Genomic DNA, 23,742 nt, shown 5'->3' with positions numbered 1-23,742 from the left:
CCGAGTGCAAGGAATATTACAGGGAGGGTTTGGATAAACTACAAAATGCATTGGACGCACTTCATGCGAGCGACATCAAGACCGTCAATAGCCTGCTAAGCGCTGCCGTTTTGGATGTTTTGACATGCGACGATGCGTTTAAGGACTTCAAGGAGTCACCAGTGGCGGATCTCAATGAATTGATTAGCAAGATGGCTCGCAATTGTCTCAACGTTGCCTCGTTGATTCACCACTAACTGTATTATAAATGAACTTTTGGTCCAAAGTGTTACAGGAGATATTGATTTTCTTTTTCTTTTAATTTATATATTCACAAAGATATTTAAATTTAAAACAGTTCAAGTGAATTTTTTGAAATTTTGATGAATGCGTTGGTTGTATATATTTGTAACATTGTTTGAGTTTATATTTAGATAAAAACATATTTAAGGAAAATATTTTTGTAATAGTTATTAGTGGAATGTAATTTGACCCAGGACCATCACCATCATCTTTACGGCACAAAATTGTTCTTTGTAAAAAAATAATAATAAGAACACAAATTCAGTTTCACGTTGTGTCCAAAATATAATTAGGAGAATTACAATGAAATTTTAAAAAAAATAAAATAATTACTAGTAAGTTTTAATGATAAATGAGCAGTTGTTATTTACTATTTGCAAACTGTTCTGAGACTTTTTAGTAATTATATTTTTTATTAAAGACTTTATAACAATTCTCCCAGTAAAATTTAATTAGATCAATTGAAAATATTTTAAATTGGTAAGAAAATGATCAACTATTTAAATTATGCTGAAATTTTAAAATTATATTACAAATTAAATAATATAAGAACGAGCAATTTTGGCACACACTCATAAAGAAATAAGATAGTTATTAATAGAATGGAAGGGAATAAAGTGACATATACAATTTATGATCCATTTTGTTTTTGTTGGAAATTCCATCTATAAAATGTGTATATAAAATTGTTAGTCCTTTAACTAATTTTTCCCTTAAAAATTGGTTTATTTTCAAGAAAAAATTACAAATAAAAACCCCTGAATATATAAAATTGCAATTTGAGACCCTCAATTTGGAAAATAGCTTCATAGGACTCGGTTCCAAATTACAAATATGAAATCTTCATGAAATATTTGAAATACCTCTAGCCAAATGACAAGTTGACTATAGAAAATGATAAATTCACTTTAACGAATGACAATTTCAGTAGACCAAATCACAATTTGACTGAGGGTATACTAAATCACAAGTTGATTATGAAAAATAACAAGTTCACTTTAACGAATAACAACTTCAGTAGATCAAATCACAATTTGATTGAAAGGCATTTCACACATTTCATCAAGATTTTATATTTGCAATTTAAAACCAGATCCTTATTTGCCATTTTTCAAATTGATAATCCCAAATCACAATTTTACATATTTGGGAGTCATTATTTGCAATTTTCTCTATTTTCAACTCAACATTCAAAAACTCTGCAACCCACGCACTAAAAATCAAGTTTTGACATCAAATCAGAGTACATTTAATTAATTAAAAACAATTATGAGCGTCACAAAGTTCAAAACTATGATTCAAGAAACAATAACGAGCAAAGAACACAAGTTCATTTATATACCTTCACTTCCCACTAGAGAAAAATTCAAGCACACTTTTAAAATGCTCTCATTTTACTGGGAACGAAGGGGGGAAAATCTTTATTGGAGCCTGAAACAAGTGCTAGCAATTTATCAGTGCATTATATAATTACTTACAATGATTAAGTATACCTAGACGATACAGTTCTATAACTATATAAGGGCTTAAAAAACCTTTTTCCGCTGGAACCAGCAAACCGCAATGAATATACCTCAAGACCCATTCATGAAAACTGCACCATGTTCGGTAGATCTAATGAACTTCTTCAGCAGAAGGACCACAATTGCAATAGTGAGTCCTATGGCAGCCACTGTGAACAAGCGATCGTCAGGTTTTTGGACCCCTGTTTCTGGCTTTGGATTCGGATGAACTCTTGTACCTGAATTTTGAGAGGGAATCTCTCTTGAAACTTCAACTCCTCCAGGGCTAGGATTTGCAGGAGGAGGCATTTCTTGTTCTTCAAGAATCCTATCACCTACTGGTTCATCTGGAAGCTCCTCTCTTGCAGGTACAGCCTCGTGATTTTGCAGATTAGTCTCAGCCTCGGCTACCTCAGTTCTAAGGTTTTCTTCAGGAGACTGTGCGGGGCTGAGTTGAGGAACAGGGGGTGCTTTGCTGAGCACGTACTCGTGTATCTGGGATAAACCAAGAACAGCCCTCAAAATCAAGATCTTTAAGTTTGTACCGTAACCTTCTAAAACTTCATATAACCTACATTCACCGTCTCTAGATTTCAATTATAACAATAACCACCTCAATTTCAAGGTTTCACATTAATTTTCTCTTTTGGTAATTTATGCTGCATTTCATTAGGCAATTAGAGCTTCCAAGAGGACAACTGCATAAACTCTACCAACAATCACGTTCATATAAGGGAGGTTTTTGTATAAACTGAAACTATAGGGGGCGAGTGAGGTTTTCGTTTTTTAAACATTCCAGACGATCAATGTAATTTACTAAAAGGACAGCAAGCAAATATACCTCATCAATCAGTTTTTGACGATCAGGAGTCCCAAATTTCGGAGGTGCTTCCCGAGATTTAATGGCCAGGGCACGCCTTTCTTCCTTCTTGTAATCTAATGAGCCCAATGCACCATTTGGGTTGGTCGGCATGAATGCAATCAGGGCGACTAAAGCAGTTCTCACTGCCAAAAGACATTTACATAGGCTAAGTCACAACATTCTTCCATCAGAGATATAATATGAAGCTTCAATACAAACTCCATAATCAGTAATGGTAAGCTTAAACGAACCAAGAAATATTTTCTCAGCCTGGTTATTTTATATATATTTAAATTACTATTAATTTGTTTGATCAATATTTCTCAGTATGAGAAATAGCTCCCACCTTCTCCCATGAGGTAAGCAAAAGATATCATGATTCACGAACCCACCGGATGAACTGATGATACAAGAATAGCTACGCAACTTCACTTGTAAAGTAAAAATTATGTCCTCATACAGTTCAATCCCGCATATATGATTTCAATGTTTCTTGAAATTTAGACCACTCCACACTCAACTTTCAAAGCAGCAATAACAAAATAATTAGCATTGCATCATGAATCTTAGTATCTAAACTGATCAATCACATAAAAAAAATAACATAAAACAGAAACAATAAAGGAATATCAATTACCACTCCATGATGGTTGCCAATGCTCAGGATGATGATTTGATATGCTCAAGCAAATCTTGGTTTGGGTCTCAAAACGTCCATTCGGCTGATAGCACAACAGTGAAATTTATAAACATTTAGGAATTGAGCCTTCAAATGTAAGAGTTCCAACATATAAGATGGTTCAGAAAACAGAACTAATCAAAGATGGATCTACAATAGTATGACATAAAATCTAATCGATCCATATATTGGCAGAAAACCTTACCGTCAATAGCATAAATGAAGGTGGTTTGAATGGATATTCTGCAGGTAACTGGATACGTCCATGGTAAATACCACCCTCAAATTCAGTATCAGCAGGTCCTCTAATTGCGAATTGCCACTCAAAAATATTTTCCTGATGAAATTAAAGTTTGAGAAAATACTCTAATGTACAAGAAGAACAAAAGCATGATGTTCAATAGTGGAATAAATAATTAAAAATAGTAACAGAAAGGCTTCAAGATTTTTTTTTTTTGGGGTCACATGAAAGAATAGCATTATTTCAGTGGAAAGAGATGAAAATCTCCCCATTTTATACATTTAAATAAAGCACGAAGCATGTATCTTTCCAACATAACCCAGTCACTCTGAAATGTGTATTTGAATAAATCGACGGAACGGAATGTGGGAGAAAGACAGAGAATAAGGTGCTCCGAAACTAGAGGAAAGCAAACAGAATGATAAAGTTTCATGAGAAATGTTATGCTATAAAAGAAGAAATTCAATATACTTTCCACCCTACTTTGTTCCTAAACATGCATCCACAAGTTTCAATACCGCAATGACGGACTGACCATCATCCTTTATGCTACTCCCTCCGTTCCTTATTATAAGAGACATTTGATGCTTATGGCATGTTCCTATATATAAGAGACACTTACAAATTGTCTCTACTTTTTTGTGTTGATTTACTATTTTACCCATATTTATTATTTCCAACTCACACTCTCCCTCCCTCCCACTTCTCTTTCTTTTAATAATTTAATTGTTCTCTCTCCTTATTAATGAGGGCATTTTTAGAAAAAAATTATACTTTTTACACATTAATTGTTCTTAACTAATTTTAACTGTTTTTTTATCAACGTACTTCGGTTATTTGTCTCTTATAATAAGGACGGAGGGAGTATTATTCTATACAGTAATCGAAACTGTAATTTTAATTTTACTCACCCGCAAAAACTCCTGCCAGTGAACAAAGAAGCAAGACGTTAATTTTTTCTTTTTTTTTTTTTTACCAGCTCCACATAAGTGGGACGCACAAATATCGATTCATAAGATTCCCATAGACAATTTAATCTCGATTCACAAATCTCATCACGATTAGGCGACGACCACAATTCCAATCAATTAATTGTAACGTCGTTAGGTTTCGAGATAACGAATTATCAGTTAAGATCAAATTTAATGAACTGCAACCAACGAACAAACCTGAGTTCGATAATTCCAATAATCAATATCACATGATCAGATATAGAAAGAGAAACATTAAGCCCATTCAAATTAAGGAATTAACACAACGGATCTCGCTTTTCAAACCCTAATATAATTAGGACCCCAAGCAAAAGCAAGATTAGTAGCATTAAAAACAAAAAATACCTCAAGTGGCAGGCTCATGAAATCATCAGAGGGGTTCGATTGCATCTCCTTGACCTCCTGTAGAATCCGCTTCACTGCCGGGTTCTTCAAATTGTACTTGTCCGCCATGAGTCCTCAACCACTAACTTCGTACCAAAAATTCAATATAAATTTCAACAGACGCGAAACCTCCAACTTCGTCGGCACCGTCAACACCTCGTCAAAACACCGCCTCCACCCCCCGTGCGTCACAACAGAATTCCGGCGAAATTTTATCCAGGAGATGATCCCGAGAGTGGAAATGGCATTAATTATAGGGAAGAACCAGAAGGGAAAACGTTGGCTCTTCACTGGACACGTCATTCAGCACCCGCTGTCCCACGTGTCTTTATCTTATTGGATGAAGTGATGCAGGCTTTCGAATGCGCGTTCCCTGACTCGTCATTGATCCCATTGAAACGCGGCTCGAGAATAACAATGATAATTGAATCGGGTCGACCCAGTTACCGTTAAGACCATTTACATGAAAATAGTAATATTGAAATAAAATTATATAAATTCACAAATAAATTAGATATTATGAAAAAAAGTAGACTTTCTAAAATACAAGTTGACCAACTATTATCTGTTAAACTCAAAACTCCATTGTTTCGTACTGAGTAAGAAGAGGAAAAAATATATAACATCTATTTTTTGGCTAAAAATATAAAATCTAATTTGGTTAATCCGTTCAAAACTTCTCATTAAATCGGTCAAAAGAATGATTCACTGATTTACCAACTTGATTAATGGGCCATTTTGAATTTTAATACAATGTTTTTTTTAATCTTTTAGCATGAGTGAATTGTATCCTTGATTAGTTGATGATATATAAAATTCATAAACTAGTGTCTAAATTTTTTACATAATAAAAAAGATTTCATGGGTTATTGAGAATTCTGAGGAATTAAATTATTACTCAACAAATTCAAATCGTTAAAGGATGAAATCTCTTTAATATCAATTTTAGAAAAGAAATATTCCATTTTTGAAGAATTTTAATTTAAAAAGGGGTCAACTCTTAAATAAAACAAGGTCAACTTTCTATTGAAGGGTTCAAAACACGGTAACAATCAATTGACATGGCAAGTTACAAGCTGACGTGGATAACATGAAACGTGATAAGCTCGTAAATAAACATTCCACAAAATATTAAAAGTGGGAATTAGGGCCAGCCCAATTTACACGAGATGGCCATGGTGAGCCGAAGCAAGAATGAGTTGGACTGAGTCGGCGTTTTCTGATTTCGATAAGGAAAAATATTTGAGGAAAAAAGTTCACAATGACAAATTTAAATGAAAAAGCCAACAGAGTTGAGCCTAGTAGTGAAAGAGGCTAATTCTCTACAAGGTGATAATCTAATATTTAAATTTCTATTGAAAAAAATGTTCACATTTAGTGCTCTAAAGTGTTTCGAACAATATTGTTTCTAATAAAAGAATACATATACCTGCCCAAAGAAAAAAAATAAAATAAACTGCTGGTTTTATGTAATATTTGGTCTTTCAAAGTCTGCATAAATTTTCTTGTAAAAAAGAAAAAGTTTGCATAGATTTTGGTTTTACTTCTTTGAGTTTTAAATCACAGATTTTGATTTTTTAAGGAGAAAAATGGTCTATATTTTTATTAAATTGTATGGACCATCATTTTAGATAGAAAAAAACTTGAGGAATCAAAATAAAAATGAGGACAAACCTGAGTCATAAAAATCGTATTAACCCTAGATTGTTAGGACGATACAAAACTATTCCACAACATAATGTTATTCATCTTCATAATCAATAATGATACTTCAATCTTGCTATTAAAAAAAAAAATTTGAAATTGATTCCTCATCTTTATTCTTTTGGGCTAAGTACATGGCCTAATGGATTTGGCTCATATATAACTGTCATGAAATGTAAGAATTTTATGGGTGAATAATTTGTAAAAATCCTTTTGTGTGAATGATATTTAGTTTGAGTCCAGCGCTCCCCATTGATTGTAATAAAATAAGGAGAGAATTACAATGAGATTCTAAGAAAAAAAAATAATTATAAAATAAATCCTAAGAGTTATCATTTTCTATTCTGAATTTATCATTACAAACTGTTTAAATTGTTATTTAGACTTTTTAGTGATTATTTTTCTTTTTTAGGATCTCATTGTAATTCTCCCTAAAATAAATCCCTCATAGTGAGTTAAATGTACGACTCAATTTGGACCCAACTCCATGTGTTAAATAAAGAGAGTTTTTTAATTTTAAATTAACTAGAAAGTTATGGGCAATTGCAAAAATAAATTTTATTTCAACATATTTTTGAATAAGGAAAAACCATTCTTAAGGTACCTATAATTTCATTCAATTTTTAATTTGAAATCTTTTAATTTTATTCTTTTAACATGATTAATCTCTATAATTTTGCTTTATTAATATTATCAGAATATGTGCAAAAACTAATTATACGTATAAAGTAAAACTAAATGATTTAATATAAAGAGAAAAACTCATACATATTAAATTAAAAATTAAAAGAATGATTTTTCCAATAAAAATCAATTAGTATAATGTGATATATGTTTAGATATACTTTTTTTTACTTGGCCAAAAAAAAAGATGTACTTTTTTTTTAAAAGTTCGTTCAGTAGAAATTTATTTAAATGATATATTGAAAAATCGGTTTTAAAAAAACTGAAAAGCGAAGAAAAGTGAAAATCCAAAAGCCATAAAAAATTATTTGAATTTTAAAGTGACTTTTAAGTAAGTTAACGCTTAAAAGGAATTTTTTTAGATGTAAATTTACTCTAAAAAATTAAAGTCGTAGTAATTTTGACTTATATCATTCAAAAACTAATGTTTAACTGTTAAAATAGTGGCATGACCGTTAATACATTTAACAGTGAAGGACAAAATTGTGATGATTTTAAACATTTGGGATAGATTTGCACCCGAAAAATTTTTTAGGTGGCCAGCCTGAATAAAAACTTGCAGAACAAATTTACAAAATACTCCTTTACCCACATACTAATTTTTTTGCTCCATTGACTTTTAAAGCTCCAAGAGTCAGTTTTCGGTTCTCAAATAATGGAATCCCAAAACAAGCCATAGTAAGAAGTAAAATTTTCAAGAATAAAATTTAGATCTCACATATCAAATTTAGATAGTACATAATTCCAAAAATTTTTGAGATTAAAATTTAATATTTAAAAATTGCAGTTAAAATATTATCCTTTTTCTTATATTCAGCGCCTCGTAACTTTAAAAAAAATAGAACATTTAAAAAGAATGCAATATAATTTGAAATTGTTTTGTTTAGGCAGATACACAGGTCTTTGCTTTGACGCTTTTAATAACAAGCGGAATGGCAAAAAGGGTGATAATTTATATTAACTTTAAAATGTTTAATGCACATGAGTTCATGAGGACAGCTTTTTTAAACAAAAATAATAATAAAGCACAAAAATTGAATAAACTATAATAACGAAAAGATTTAGTTAAGAAATTGTTGGTTGCACACATTCCACGCTTTATTAAAAGAAGCTCACTCTTATAATTTCTTATTACTCAAATCATCATATGAAAAAGCCTTTGCTAAAAGGATTATTAATGATAACTTTAACAGACATACAACACAAAACAAGTACCACGTAGGGACCCAAGAATCCCTAGCCAGAAAATGTGTGTACATGTGTTTTTTTGTTTTTTAAAAAAAAGCTATTTATTTGACCCAAGAATCCCAAGATTAATTAATTAAAAAAGCTTGTGTTAATTTTTTTTTTTAATCTTTCTCTTGCTATAGTTGTTCATCATGAACCCTTTTGACCTCTGGTTTAGCTTCATCCATGTTGAACCGACATTGCCTCTCTTAGTCATATTAGGTTAAAATATTAATTAGTCTAATTAAACTAATCTTGTGGAGATGTAGAGGAAGATTTCAATCCTCTCGATTTAAGTTCTTTAATTTTGAAATTTTATGAAGTTTCTTGGTTTTTGCAGCTTTCCCTCCCCAAAATTTTGTGTTGATATTCTTATCATTTATTTAGAAAAATTAACGTACACTAACTAATTTTTTTAATTTTTATAAATTAATTATCTAACTTTTAAAGACGGCAAAAAGCATATATATATATATATCATAAAAATTTTACCATATTGTTAGCAAATATCTCTCTATATATAAAGTAGGCAGAATTTTAAATTACACAGTTATCATTCATGTAAAATTTTTCAACTTTATCAATTATGAAAAAAAAATTCATATTTATATTACATTCCAGAAAATAATTTAAGCAAACAATATCATTTTTTTTTTTCAAAAAACAATCCGAACATAACTTTGCATGGATTCCTGACAGACCTAACAACCCACATACATCCCATGACTGCACAAAATGTCTCCTTTATGTCTCTAGCTTTTTAATTAGCTTAAAGCAGATATTGTCGTTTAATTATGGGAAAAGCCTTTGTTTTTATTAATCACTTTTGATTTATTATTAATTCCATGGATTATAATAATAATTACGCTTTTGACTTCATGAGACCACCCTATCCTTCAAGTCTACATTGAGAACTTGATGCCCCCCATATATAGAGTCTGGTTAATAAGTTGTATTTATGATAACTTTTGATATATTTTAGATTGATCGATTTAACTAAAATCGATATGGGTCCTATATAGTTTAGTGATATAAGTGATAACAATGCATCGCTGAAAGTTTTCTTTCTTTCCTTTTTTTAATTTAAATGAAATATGAAAAGAATATAATTTTCGTTATAAAAAAGAGTCACATTTATGTTTTGTAAATCGAAAAATTAAGTATAAGTCTAAAAAATTCTTATTTACAAATTAAACTTACATATTTTAAAGTAAAAATTAACAATTTATATTTATAAGTTGAACTTTCATATTTGCAAATCAAGTGATATTATTTACAAATAAAATTTATAAAAAAAAATTGAATTTCTTATAACCTCGTTATATCTAATTCTCTTACCTAGACAGCACATGGATATCAATTTTTTTCCTTGTAAATAATACGTAGCACTTCACAAATTCTATATTTTATTTTATAAAATTAACTACCACATGCATTTACACTTAACTCGATAGAAAAGAGAACCTAGAAAAGAGAACCTTTTTTTTTGTGGCCTGAAATAGAAAAGAGGACCCTAGGGCTCACGTCTCTTGAAAATAGGAAACTTTGTAATAATATTTTCTTATATATGCTTATCGATAAGCGTGATTAATATTTAATTCTTCTTATTCATGCACTTACAAAATAAAAACAACGTGCATGTATTTTGGACCATCAATCAAATATTATGATATATAGCCATTAGTGTTGTAGATTCTTGTTCTTTCATCTATAAAACGGGACACACACATAACAAGTTGGCATGCTCAATCTGAGGAAACCTCCATATATACACAAGGCAAAAGTATTTAATTAGTTTCAGATTTCCATCAGTTTTCATCAATGGCAGGTTTTGTTCATCACACAATGCAGCCACAACACAATAATGGTGGGGCTAACGTGTATCTGGGAGAAGCACCGTGTTATGGCTATGGCTATGGCTTCTATTACAATCCTGACCTTCAAAACAATGAAGTTTTCACTCCTTATCAGTATGGTGTCTTCAATGGCCTAGGTAATGCATCTATCTTCTTTCTGCATTAATTATATCTATCGATTTGAAGTTTTGGTACGTAGTTGAAGCTAAGTGTTGCGAATCACAACCATAGCAATTTATGCTAATTTAAGTTTACGATGACAATAGCAATATGAATGTATGCGTAAAAGTACATTTTTTGGTTCTCTAATTTTATATAAAGCTTCAGTTTAGTTTCTTAATTATATTTTTTTGAAGTATCTATTCAATCATTTAATTCTAACACCTTTAGTCTCCAATTAGATGTTTTAGTACCAATCATTGTTATTTTTGTTTTAAAAAAATAAAATTAATACTACACCTCATGTGCCTTAATATAAGATAATCTCGTTTATAGTTTGATTTGAACTACAACTCAGATCTTATATTAAGGACACAAAGGTAGTATGTTAATATCTGAGAATGTTTTCTTAGTGTTTACTATTTGAATATTTTTTTGTTATGAAACTAACAAAGTTAGAGCTAAGAGGGTTTTAAAAGATATTTTATAAAATTATTAAGGAACAAGGAACAAAAAAAAGAAAAAAATCCCAAAAAAAATACTTCTAAAATTTCAAAATCCCAAATTAGGAATGATTACAAAAATGGGTTGTTATTTGCTTTTTAAATGTTGCTAATTTTTATTAAAATATAGTAAACAAGACTTATTTGAAATTTTAAAAATTCAAAGGTATTTTTTTTGGGATTTTTCCAAAATAAAATCCTATGTGAAGTTTAAAGACGGAATATAATGTACACTTAGATGAGGATATAGCTAGCTTATGATTATCAATAAAGGCATGTTTAGAATAACTTATAAGTAACTTTTCAATCATGATTTACAGAATATGAGACAAGTCTGTGATATGGGTTTTGTCTCGGTTTACATGAAACATGCTTATAAGAGATTTTCACTGCTATCCCAAACATGCCCTAAGTTGTTACAAGCATGTTAAAGTTGATTGCTTGAAGCAAATTGGTAGAGTTATGTCAATAAATAAAATTTTCAAATAGTTTAAATTTTTTACCCCTATTATCATATATAGTAGAATGGAAGGGTATATATATATATATATATATATATATGTATATCGTATAAGTGGGGAATAGTGTAAAGGAATTCTTAAAAGATGGCCTTTTTTTAAAATCTGAATTCATAAAAGATGGTCTAAATTAATTACATATTGCTATATGTAACTGATCAAAATGGTCCAATACACGACTTTTAACAAAGAAATTGATTTGCACTTATTCCATGAGTTGTTTCGCCTACAACTTCATTGCTGTACAACACATTTTATGCATATCTATGTGTATATGTGTATATATATGTGTACATATATATATGGAGAGTATAATCTGTTGGTGGAGAGCCCAAGTGATATTTTTAGTATACTATAGATGGTTGGTATAGAAAAATGAAATGGGGGGCCCAGGAGCTATTATGTTGATTATAATTAGAACAAAAGGATCAGAAGCATCGATTCATTTAACTCGATATATATATCCTCTGATCCTAATATAATTAAGGCACCATTTAGAATTTTGTTTAAATCTAAAACATAGGTCATCCTGTAATGTTAACCCTTTTTTTATTTTAAATTTATCCTTGTCACATGTGAAACTCCACTATTAATTAATTATAAAAATATATAATTCTTTTAGGAGACTAAGAATAAAACTAACTATTTTTTCAAGGTATATATATATATAAAGTTAAAAGTAAGGGGGTGAAGATCGATCCAACAAAATAAATTATTTTTTCAAATATATCCAGTATCTTAAAATATTTTATTATTCACCCAACATAATGAAGTAGGGTTGTTCATCAATTCTGTCTTATCCTAATCAGTTTGTCGTCATTGTCCCAGTCTATTCGAGACGAGACAGAGTAGTCCTGAAAAGTTTCAGGATAGCACACGGGATGAGACTGTCTCGTCCTGATATATTTATTTTAGAAAAATATTTTTTTTATAAATTTTGTTTTATTTTTAATTTATATAGATATTAGTTGAGGTCTATAAGTATAGGGAATCGAGGTGTGCTTATCATTTTAATATATCTAATATTTTTTATTAAAGACATAAGTAATATCTTTTTATATAGATATTAGTTATAGAAAAAGATATTACTCCTCCGGTCCTTATTATAAGACCCAATTTGACTTTTTATTTGGTCCTAATTATAAGACCCAATCCATTTTGTCTCTTATATTTATGCATTTTTTTTCCAAAATAATCCTTCTAATAATGATAGTTTTAGCCAATATACTTAATTAGCAAGGATATTTTAGGAATGACAACACTTATTTATTATAAATAACCAACTTAACTTACTTCCTTAATCTCCTCAAATAAGTCAATTGGGTCTTATAATTAGGACCGGAGGAGTATCATATTAGTTATATTTTTAAATATTAAAATATCTAAGTTAATCCAGTTAACCACCTCGTCTTCGCTGTTATCTCCTCAACACTCGCATTCACCTTAACTTTCTGACTCATGACTTGAGCTCCTAGCAGTGGCTCCCTGAGCTAATTTTATATCATAGTTCTTTTGTGTATTTTGTGCTTCTCTTGGTTCTTACTGTCCACTGATCAAGTAAGCACCTTGATTCCCATTTGTGTTTTAGATTTTCCACATTTAGTTAAATAACTCATCCTCTATGTGTTTTTATCTGGGATGAGTTCTTCAGATTTTTCCCATTAAGCTTGAGATGGTTAAGAGGATTATGCGGTATGTGGTGTGAATTAGCTAGTTTTTTTAAGCATCCTTCAAGTATTTATGTTTTTTAACAGATTGTTTTAGAACCTGAAAATTAGAGTATGATTTGATTTGATAACATTTTTCACTCAAAAAAAAAAAAAAGTTCTGGACGGGACGTCTCAATCCCGTCTAGTCCTGATTGGGACCGGGATGCTTTCAAGATGGGACGGGACACAGGATAGAAAAGCCTTCCCATCCCTGCATACTGAGACGGGACCGGCTATCCCATCTCATGAGCATCCTTATCACGAAGTATTTTAATTTTTAGATGTACTAGAACCTTAATACTTCAAGGATAAAATTATAACACAAAATATTTTAAGGTGTTGAACATGCCTCGAAAAATACTTCAAGGTACTGGATAAATTATAAAATACTTTAAGATGTTGAACTCCTTTAAAAAATACTTTAAAATACTAGATCAACCTTAACCCTAAAAAAAACCTTATATCTAGGGTCCATAACCCTTCATTGACGTTGAAGCTGATGATGCATGCAGGTGTGAGTGGAAATGGTTACTCCCAGGCCCCGGTTCAACATGGAATGCAGCATAATAGACCATATGGTGCCAAGCGGACCAATAATGGTTCAGCCATACGGGTTCAAATGGGTCCGAACCCATATTACATGCACCAAGGCGGCCAAGCCATTCAGGGCGATGTGGTTCAACGAGGCAACTTCAGTGGACGTGGCATGGGAGCTAGGCTTAGTGGCCATTTCTGTGTCTCTGGTGATATTAATTAACTGATTAAGGAGCTTATAATTAATTAATCCAATTTAGTACCTAAAATTATTGTTTGGCAGTCATGAAGAAAATATTTAATAAAATGATCATCAAATAAAAACTGTGTAATAATTAATGGATGAGTTTGGATCCTTTGGAGTTATTTGGTTGTGAAATTATTATATATATATATATATATATATATATGTAATGTACTGAATTTATATAATTAATTATGAGTTTTTGTTGTTGATTGTCCTTTTTTTTGGGTTCATCAAAGGTGTATTTGGGACAATAAATCTGTTTTGTTGATGGGTAGATTTATGTTTGTGGGAGTATCAATTGTGATGTTTGTGTGTAAAAGTAGAATAAATGGCTATAAATGCCCTGATTATATGTTGATGAAAAAATGTCCCTATTATGAAAAAATTGTTTTGATGATTATATTAATGCATGTATATGTTAATATATTGTTTTCTCATCTTTATTAAAATCATAATAAAATTGTTCATTTTATTTTTATAAATACAAAAAAAGGAGTAATAATAATTTTTAATTATCATTATTAACAATAAATTATATAGGTAATTTCAACTTTAAACAAACCAAATTTACATTCTTTCAATCCAATCAAGATTGCACAGCTCAGCAACAAGAGAATACTGATTAAGTTAAAAAAAAAAAAAAAAAAAGAAGAAGAATATTGATTAAGTTTGATGACGCTATAAATTTAAGATTCGGTTTAATTAAAATTTTCAAAAAATTAAATTTAAGATTCGTGATTAGCCAAAATACACGTGTATAGTATGTGACAATATATCATTAGACTAATGATCAATTAATAGGATTATCATATGCTTATTATTACAAGGGAATTGAACCCGTGACTTCCCTACTTATAGTAAAGATTTTTTATTATTAGACTACTCCTATTTATAAATTACGTCAGACAATGCTTTTCATTTAAAAAAAAACTCTTAAACTTTATTAACTCTATTTTAAAATTTAATAACTTTTTTACTTTATCCTTATTTGATATATATGATACCTCAAGAAAACAAAATCAAACAATATAATAAATAAAAAATAAAATTATATATTTATGTAAAAAAAATTTCTCTTATAGATAGTCGGAATACTTTTTTCTAATCCCCAACTTCCTCCATCTATAAAAAGGACCATCACTCCCCTTGGCTGTTTTTGGTATGACGCGAAAACCACTTCCCGTCTCAAATTTCAACTTTGTGTTTTCGCTTCTAAATATACTCACGATTGGAGGACCCATCATCGTCATCATGATCACTTAATAATGGCATCAGGTAATCCTTCTTCTGTTTTAGGGTTTGCAGGTACGGCCATGGCTGGTGGCGGCTATTATTACTATCAACAACCACCTCAACCTCAAATGCTTCAGCCCTCTTATTATCCTAATAATGCTCCTTACGCTTCAGCCCCAACCATGGCGCCTGCATTAGGGCATAATAACAATAACTACCACCAGAATCACAGCAACAGTGGCTCTCAAACTATTGACGGCGGGACGGCTCAGACCGGTACCTTCAAGGGTCACGGCACCGGAGCCACCGTGCTGCACGGCTTCACCGCCACAAGCTCCATTCAGTAGCCATGTTACGACCCCGCAGGGGATCTCACAACCAGCGAACTGATAGCAGTTAAAGATGAAGCTAAGTTTGATCCCTATGCATATACTCCTCCGATCCTAATTATAAGACCCAATTGACTTATTTGAGGAGATTAAGGAAGTAAGTTAAGTTGGTTATTTATAATAAATAAGTGTTGTCATTCCTAAAATATCCTTGCTAATTAAGTATATTGGCTAAAACTATCATTATTAGAAGGATTATCTTGGAAAAAAATGCATAAATATAAGAGACAAAATGGATTGGGTCTTATAATTAGGACCAAATAAAAAGTCAAATTGGGTCTTATAATAAGGACCGGAGGAGTATGTATGATCTGCTTATTAAGTAAACTGAGCAGTGTTGCTCATAAATAGTGATTAGTAATATCTGATCTTCATAGATTTGTGATGCAGATTTAATTAATTAATTTTCTTTTGTTAGTTATTTATTTTGTTAACTACCCATTAACCCATTTATTGATTTTGCATTTTAATTATTTTATTTAAAATTAGGTTATAAGTACTCTAGGTTTTTATCGTGTAAGCAGATTTGGCTTTTGACGTATCAGATAGTTTTATTCCATTCCCGTTCTCGTCTTTGCTCTTTCTTTCTCTATAATATTTTTCTCTAATCTCCTTCTCTTTCCCTTTTTTTTTTTCCGTTTTACATCAATTTGATTTTGGTTTGTGACTGTATTAATTACGTTGTTAAAGCGGCTGAGCACTGGCGTGCCTATATACAAATATATGTTTTTGACGTTATAAGTAACTTCTAATATGTTTTTTTTATACAGGTTTATAAATTTATGATTAATAAAATGATAATATTTTAAAAATAAGATATGTGGCCATGTGTGACTAAAAAATTTAATATAATAAATATAAAAAATTAATCTAAGTATGATATTTTTTTTAGCGAACCTTTAATCTTTTTTGTGTGAATGTTCATTCTTCAATATTTAGTCTAATTATGATTAAACAATATTCGCTCTTCGATGTTGAATTCTTTCTTTTTCTTTTGATATCACCATATGGTAAGTTCAGATTGAAGTACTGCCAGGCCTAATTAGGGATAATTTTTTTAAAGTTATTTTCTATATTTACTTAGACTCAAACTCAAAATCTTATACTTTGGTGGCTAAAACTACTAGTCTTCAATATTATTGAATTCAAGTTTAACTTCTCTCGATTTTCCTTTACATGGTCATGTATCCTATTTTTTAAATATCATCATCTAATTATAAAAACATTTGAAAAAAAAAATGACATATGATTGAAAACTTGAAATAATAATTATAAGAAATTTAATCTAAATGTCCTATAAAAAGAAGTCATAAATGAAAGAAAAGATGATAATAGTTAAGGAATAAATAACAAATCTTCTTAGATCACGATTCAGGAGAATAAAGATGACAAATTACGGAATATTGCGAAATGGGGCTGTTATTACAAGGAACAAATGCCAAGTTAGAAGCATATATGCAAACTAACTTTTCTTAATTTAGCCTCGAAGAATATAAACATTAATATATAAACACGACTTTACAATTAATTATTGAATATAAATTATAGACTAAATGTTTTTTTGGCACGAATATAAAAACTAAATAAAATAAAACTATGTATATACTCAATTCCAACTATTAAATATTCATTCAATAGTGTTTGTTTTTTTTTTAAATAGAGATTTTCTGAGAACAACATTAAAATTTCTTTATATATAAATAATATAAATTAAAAGTAATTGTTTTGGTGACAACAAAGAGATAACTTAAAAATAATCAAATTTAAAAAGAAAGCAATGTTATGATTAAAAAGTAAGCACTAAATAGGGTCTCTTCACTTCTTCCCTTCCCTTTCCCTTTTCCATCCTCTTCCTTTAAATTGACACATCTTAACGGTTCAAATTTTAATGTTTTTAAAACTTATTTATAAAATATTTTTTAAAACCTTTGAATGCATTTGTAAACGGTTGAAATTAAATTTTAGTAGTTTGTATGTTATTGTTTCATTATTTTTATAATTTATCATTTTAATAATGATTCTAAAAAAGATTAAAATTTAAACCATTAAAATATTGATTCAAGATTAGAAAAAGAAGAGGAGAGATCTCAATTTGCCTCTATCGATCCAAGGATTAAAAAACATCACAAATTCTCCATAATAGTTAGAAATAATCAATTTACCTCTATTAAAATCAAATGGAACTCGTAAAAGGGAGCTACGGGTTTATACAAATTCACTAATTACCTAGAATTCATTATAACTTCATGATAGTAGAGAAATGTACAGAGAAGCTGTGAAATTTTCAAAATAAATATAGGGCTTGATGACAGAGTTAATATATAAATTTTAAATATAACAAAATAATCCACCATTCATTTTATGATATTTATAATAACCATATACAAGAAAAAGTAAGGGAAAATCGCAAAAACAAATCTAAAATTGAAATAAGAACCCATTACAATATTAGTATGGGTTTTGACAATAATTGATAAGCAAATGACAATAATTTTTGTGAATAGATCCTTATATACAATTTTTTAATTTTAAGAATTTTTTTAATGATTTTCTCAAAAAGTAAATTGGACAGGCATCAATTGAGAACTTTGTAGAAAATCGTCCAAACGATAATTTGGACATGTATGAGGAAAATCAAAAGAGACACCGATAAGGAAGCTTGAACAGATTGTTTTAAGTCCCATGAGAAGAGGTAGATATAAGACCAAAAAGAACCAAATGAGACGATGTTTGTTGTAATTTTCTTTTTGAACTTTTAATTAAAATAGAATCCCAATTTAAATTAACCCATGTAGTGTCTCTTAAGTGCATACAAAATGCAGAGGGCTAAATTTAGTAAATTCCAGTAAAATAGATAATGTAATTCGAAATAAGAACTTCCAACACACATCTCTATCAGAAGACCAGATTCAAGGACCTGGAATAAATTACCTAAACCTAAGAGCACGATTTCTTGCAGAATAATTGTGATATATACATATACTTGCTCTAAGAGAAACATTAACCTATCATCAACACAATGGTAATTCCTGAATGCAAAATCAATAGAGAGAGAGAAAGAGAGAGAGTTGCATATAACCATCACAGTATTGCAGGGGAAAAAAGCAATGGTGGCGAAGGTCATATTTGCTATTGTATCTATGACAAATTGACGATGCAGACAAAATGGACTTACGCTTCATCAGAGAAGGACGCCTATGACTGCTCTCAATTATTTCCTTCAGCCATGCAGTACACAGATAGAGGAGACCTCCTTCCCTAGCTCAACAAATGACAACAGAAAGAACGTCTAAGGCATTCTGTACACCACAATCATCAGTTAGAGGTCAAGAAGCAAACGGTTGGCATGCTACGACCGAGCAACAGGGGCGCTAGCCTTCGTAAGCGCTTTTGTAAAGTAGTTGCGTATTTCTGGCATGATGCGTTGAATCAGATGAGAGTGCCTGCAAATATTCGGTGCACAAGGAAATTCAAATCCGGGAAAATCAGACAGAACTCGTACAATTATAGATATGAATTTCAGTTTTTAATTTCTTTTAATATACGTAAATGGGTTAGTAACAGCAACCACGTTCTGAATAGTTGTGCTTGGATCAACCAGATGATACCAGATTACCGAACTCATGTCAACATAATGGAAATTTAAGATCTCAGAAAATCATAAATAAGTCGCATAAACAGAGGATGAGAAGCGAAAATTGGGTTTGGGATTGAAGAGAGAGAGAAGAAATGAGAAATGAATTTTTTTTTAATAACAAATGCGGGTCCAAGCCCTCAAAGAAATGAGAAATGAAATTTTAGCATTAACATTTTATTATTTTTTGATTAGAATATGAGAAATGAAATTTTAAAATTTACCTTTTATTCAATTTTGATTAGAATAATCAGTCCAAAAAAATGATTAGAATAAATGTTGGTTTTCTTTCCCAGCTTGACTCATTCTCCTCAATTCAAACAAAGTATAAGGGGCAAATAGTTTGATTTAAAACCGAAGCAAAGAACATATCAGAAGTAAAAGTCAATTCTTGTTTCTTTCCCTCAATCCTATTCAATCCAAACATTCCTGACAAGCCACCAAATTAAAATGAAAGAAAAAGGCTCTCCAACGGCCCCCACCCCGATACTCATTATCCCCACCACTAAAAATTTAAAACGAATAAATATTTAGTTGATTTTTTTTTTTGGGGGGGGGGGGGGATGGCTCCTCAAATTTGTACAACTGTAAACCCTCCATGTCCCATGTAAACGAAAATACCCTCATATAGAAAAGGATTGGCACTAGAATGAAGCAGGAATTTTGGGTTCAGCCATGTCACTCCAGCCCAGAGGATTGATCCTTAGTACTCCTATTAATTGTTTCTAATGCAACCAAAATACTATTGTATTTTGTAAATTATACATCCATTCCCTTCCCTTGTGCCATTGAAAAATCTAACACAAGGGTGCACAGAGTTCAAGGATCAGATTATTACTGCATTACTGAGGCAAAAAGAATATCTAACATAAGGGTGCACAGAGTTCAAGGATCAGATTATTACCCTGGCCTGGCACACAGTTTATCATACTGCTCTAGGATATAAACGATGCAGGTGTCCCTCAATGATATTGCATTAAAGGCTTCCGAAAGTTCATACATACTTGATACAGTCTCAAGTGATATATCCTGGGCGAAAAAATCAGTTGTACAACGTAAGCCAGTATCCTTCAAGTCTAATATTAGTGCAGGAATATATGACAATGCACAAATGTGTATGTAAAACTAGCTACATCAGCTCACCTGCGCAATTGCATACTCACACAGTCTCTTAAGTCCTTCTAGGAGATATTGATCAGCTGCTCGAAGGAGCTCTTGAGCAATGTCCAAAGTAACATCAACTGATCCAGTATAGATGAATCTGGACAAAATTTAATTAAAAAAAAAGTAAGTTCTCTGCAGACAATCAGATTAAAGGCTTTTTTAGCATCACAAATTTCACAAGACACAGCAATTCATAATTCATATTATACCTCATCATTAGTTCAAAAACCTCCCATCTTATGTTTGGAATTTCTATATCCCTTGCATCCTTCTCCTGCCATACAACATATTAGGGGATTAACAAAGGTGTAGAATGTAAATTAACATGCATTTTTTCACCTCAATTGTCAATTTAAGGTAAAGGCTTGGATGGGTATGATGTATAATTATACTACCTTCAGTCCTTCCTTAATATAAAAGCTAGATAACTAATTTTGGAAAGATTAAGAAAATTTATTAATTTGGTTAATTGTATCAAATGCACATTAACTTTCCTAATCTATTATCTTTAATCATGTGGATTAGAAGTATCCCAGATGGGAACCCCTTAAAATCAATTAATAGAGATATTTTTTAAAAAAATTATAAATTTAAGAGATAAAGTACATTAAGATCTTATATTTAGAACCAAATTCAACTTAGTAGTATTTACTTGGCAAGGCTCCAATGAACAATTAGATGGAGCAATGAACGAGCACAACCCTATGTTTGGATGGGGGGGGGGGGGAATAGGGAAGAAAGAATACTAGGAGAGAAAACTCCCAAAAATAGTAAATTTTTTTGCTATTTTTGGAAGTTTTCCTTCCTAGTATTCCCTCCCCCCTATTTTCCTCCCACTTTACCCTCCATCCAAACATAGCCTAATTGAATGGAGTTAATAAATGATTTTCTTCATATTTTCATTCAAGAAAACAGTGCCACATACGATTACATTTTTCCTGGGGGACGAAGGGAGAAGAGATTACACACGGGTCAAGATCAACAAATAGATACTCACCCTATAACCGCCATCAAACATTGCACGAAATGCATCTGAAGATGCAAGTAGGCAGATTCTGTGAGCATAAAACCGCTTCCCTGCAGTGAAGATTGAACACTACTCAATAAACTAAGCATTCTACATGATGCTACAATAAATTTCATTTAAAATAATTTATTTTCAAAGAAAAAAGTTTTAAGGAAAAGGGAAAAAAAGTTTGTGACAAGCATCAACCTTCAACCAAAAATGTAACATCAGACAGTGTAGCATTGTTAACATACTGCTCTCCCAAATACACCTGCAAAAAGAATAGTTTATTATTGCATGCATTCCAACTTTATGAGACAACTTACTGTGGAATAGTCTGCAGAAGGAGAAGTAAGAAAAAGAAGATATCTGTAAGGATTCTTACAAGTGCAGGCATAGTTGACATCAATTATATCACATAAAAACCAAAATTGGATCAGCATATGCAGACTAATTACACGGACCATTTATATATCACAACAAATTGTTTACTGGATATGCACATCAACTTTGAAATGCAGTAGGCCTACATTAAGAAGAAGATAATATGTTAACTACTTATTGGATTAGCATATGCTTAACTAGTTACATTGTTTACCCTATGAAGATCCTCTGATCTCCGATTACTCAGTTATTATCCAACCAAATACACTGCACAAGCATAGATTGAATGGCATTACACTAGCAGCAACCCGGCAAAAGAAAAAAGAACAAAGAAATGTCTTGCTAGCTTTTGAGGGGCTGGACTCTCTTCCAACTGCAGACTAAACCTTCGGCTTTCACTGTGTATGGAGGTTGATGAGGACCCAGCACCGTACTTACATCAAGTAAAATGAGCTACTTCATAGGGTATTTAGTGCAGGTGGCTCTACACCTTATCAGCTATTACTTTTGGGGTGGATTTACCCTCTGTTCCTTGGGTGCTCATCAAGTATACAAAATTACATATAAATTTTAAAAATTGTGGAAGGCCAGACTTCTTGTCCAATCAATCAAATGCCATATCGCCAATCAATTGCAGCACCTATATATTACAATCAAACAGCTAATACTTTTTGAGCTTAAACTGTTTGGATGAATCTGTGTTTCTTTATAGAGAGCAGAAAACCTAAAAGCAAGTAATGTGGAATTATCCTGATACCTCAACAGCAAGGAAGCAAAGGACGGAATTAAATCACACACGGGGAGCACAAATGGGTGTGTCAAGATATCAAACTGTAGAAGGATTTTTTTTTTTTTTTTTGGGTCATGGTAAGCTCATGGGAATGAAGGTATGAGGCCACGCCACCACAGGATATAAGCCCACCTGAGGTGTTGGAGAGAGGGGAGCATCATCCATGGGAGATAGAGTCATGGCTTTCTTGGCCAACCTGCATAAAGCTACAGCACCATCAAGTTGCTGCTTTGGGCTAGAAGAGCCAAGAAGCCCAATCAGCAACTCCAAACCTGCACGAACAGATAATCAGAGCCATGAACATAGGAAGGATTTAAGCAACAAGAACCATCAGGAATCAAAGATCAAATTTATGAAAAGGATTATATGGAGCAAACCATTGTTATCAATGAATATTAATCTCTGATCATCCACAGAACAAAGATGAGCAAGAGCCAGTGCAACTCGTCTTTGGACAGCCTTTTCTGAAACTCGCATAAGATATAACAAATGACTCAGGACCTGCATGGTGAAAAATAGAGGATTAAAAATTCGAACATCTTGATCAAATAAACTTATAGGCTGAGAATCAATACAGCAGTTCATGATATTTCAAAATTAATCAACATTATATGCATCTCAATAAATTATAAAGGGCACTTCTGCTTACGCGGCCATGAATCTTTTCCTCTAATCTTTTCAATGTCTTTGCAACACAATCTTTTGTCGCCTGCAGAAAGGTATGAATTCCATGCAGATCAGAATAGGTCCAAGGAGAGTTTTTTCCCACCCCAGTTCTCAAAAATAAGACCATACCACCATGCAATCACAACGTACATGATTCCAATGATATGACAAGATTAAAAAAACATCATAATGGAAGCTAATTTCTCAAAGCAGATAAACAGTACTTACTTGACAATAAACTCTCCATCCTGCAGTCTCTGAATTCCACCTACACCCTAATAAAATCGGACACATTATCCTATGGAAGAAAATGAAATAACAAAGAATAATCAATTAAATTGTGCTCAGATTTTCAAACCAATTTAATAACAAGTTATCCCAATTTCATTAGAA

At 31.4% G+C, this 23,742-nt stretch overlaps 2 protein-coding genes across 2 annotated transcripts; both read right to left on the bottom strand.

The window, feature by feature from the left end:
- Positions 1-1,563: 1,563 nt before the first annotated feature.
- Positions 1,564-5,175, bottom strand: LOC114741212 (ubiquitin-conjugating enzyme E2 32-like). The gene is made up of 5 exons (XM_028929465.1): positions 4,904-5,175; positions 3,531-3,662; positions 3,284-3,368; positions 2,626-2,789; positions 1,564-2,279 (listed from the first exon to the last, which is right to left on the bottom strand). The coding sequence occupies exons 1-5, from the start codon at positions 5,009-5,011 to the stop codon at positions 1,857-1,859; spliced, it is 912 nt and encodes a 303-aa protein (XP_028785298.1). The 5' UTR covers positions 5,012-5,175; the 3' UTR covers positions 1,564-1,856.
- Positions 5,176-18,532: 13,357 nt separating this feature from the next.
- Positions 18,533-23,394, bottom strand: LOC114741217 (ARM REPEAT PROTEIN INTERACTING WITH ABF2-like). The gene is made up of 9 exons (XM_028929471.1): positions 23,333-23,394; positions 23,061-23,184; positions 22,816-22,955; positions 21,717-21,780; positions 21,501-21,580; positions 20,713-20,777; positions 20,483-20,600; positions 20,244-20,368; positions 18,533-19,148 (listed from the first exon to the last, which is right to left on the bottom strand). The coding sequence occupies exons 2-9, from the start codon at positions 23,158-23,160 to the stop codon at positions 19,055-19,057; spliced, it is 786 nt and encodes a 261-aa protein (XP_028785304.1). The 5' UTR covers positions 23,161-23,184; positions 23,333-23,394; the 3' UTR covers positions 18,533-19,054.
- Positions 23,395-23,742: the final 348 nt, after the last annotated feature.

This window comes from Neltuma alba, unplaced genomic scaffold (genome assembly GCF_004799145.2).
Source record: "Neltuma alba isolate B1F8T4 unplaced genomic scaffold, ASM479914v2 tig00003320_pilon, whole genome shotgun sequence".
NCBI lineage: Eukaryota > Viridiplantae > Streptophyta > Magnoliopsida > Fabales > Fabaceae > Neltuma > Neltuma alba.
This window is presented reverse-complemented; position numbering and strand designations above follow the sequence as displayed.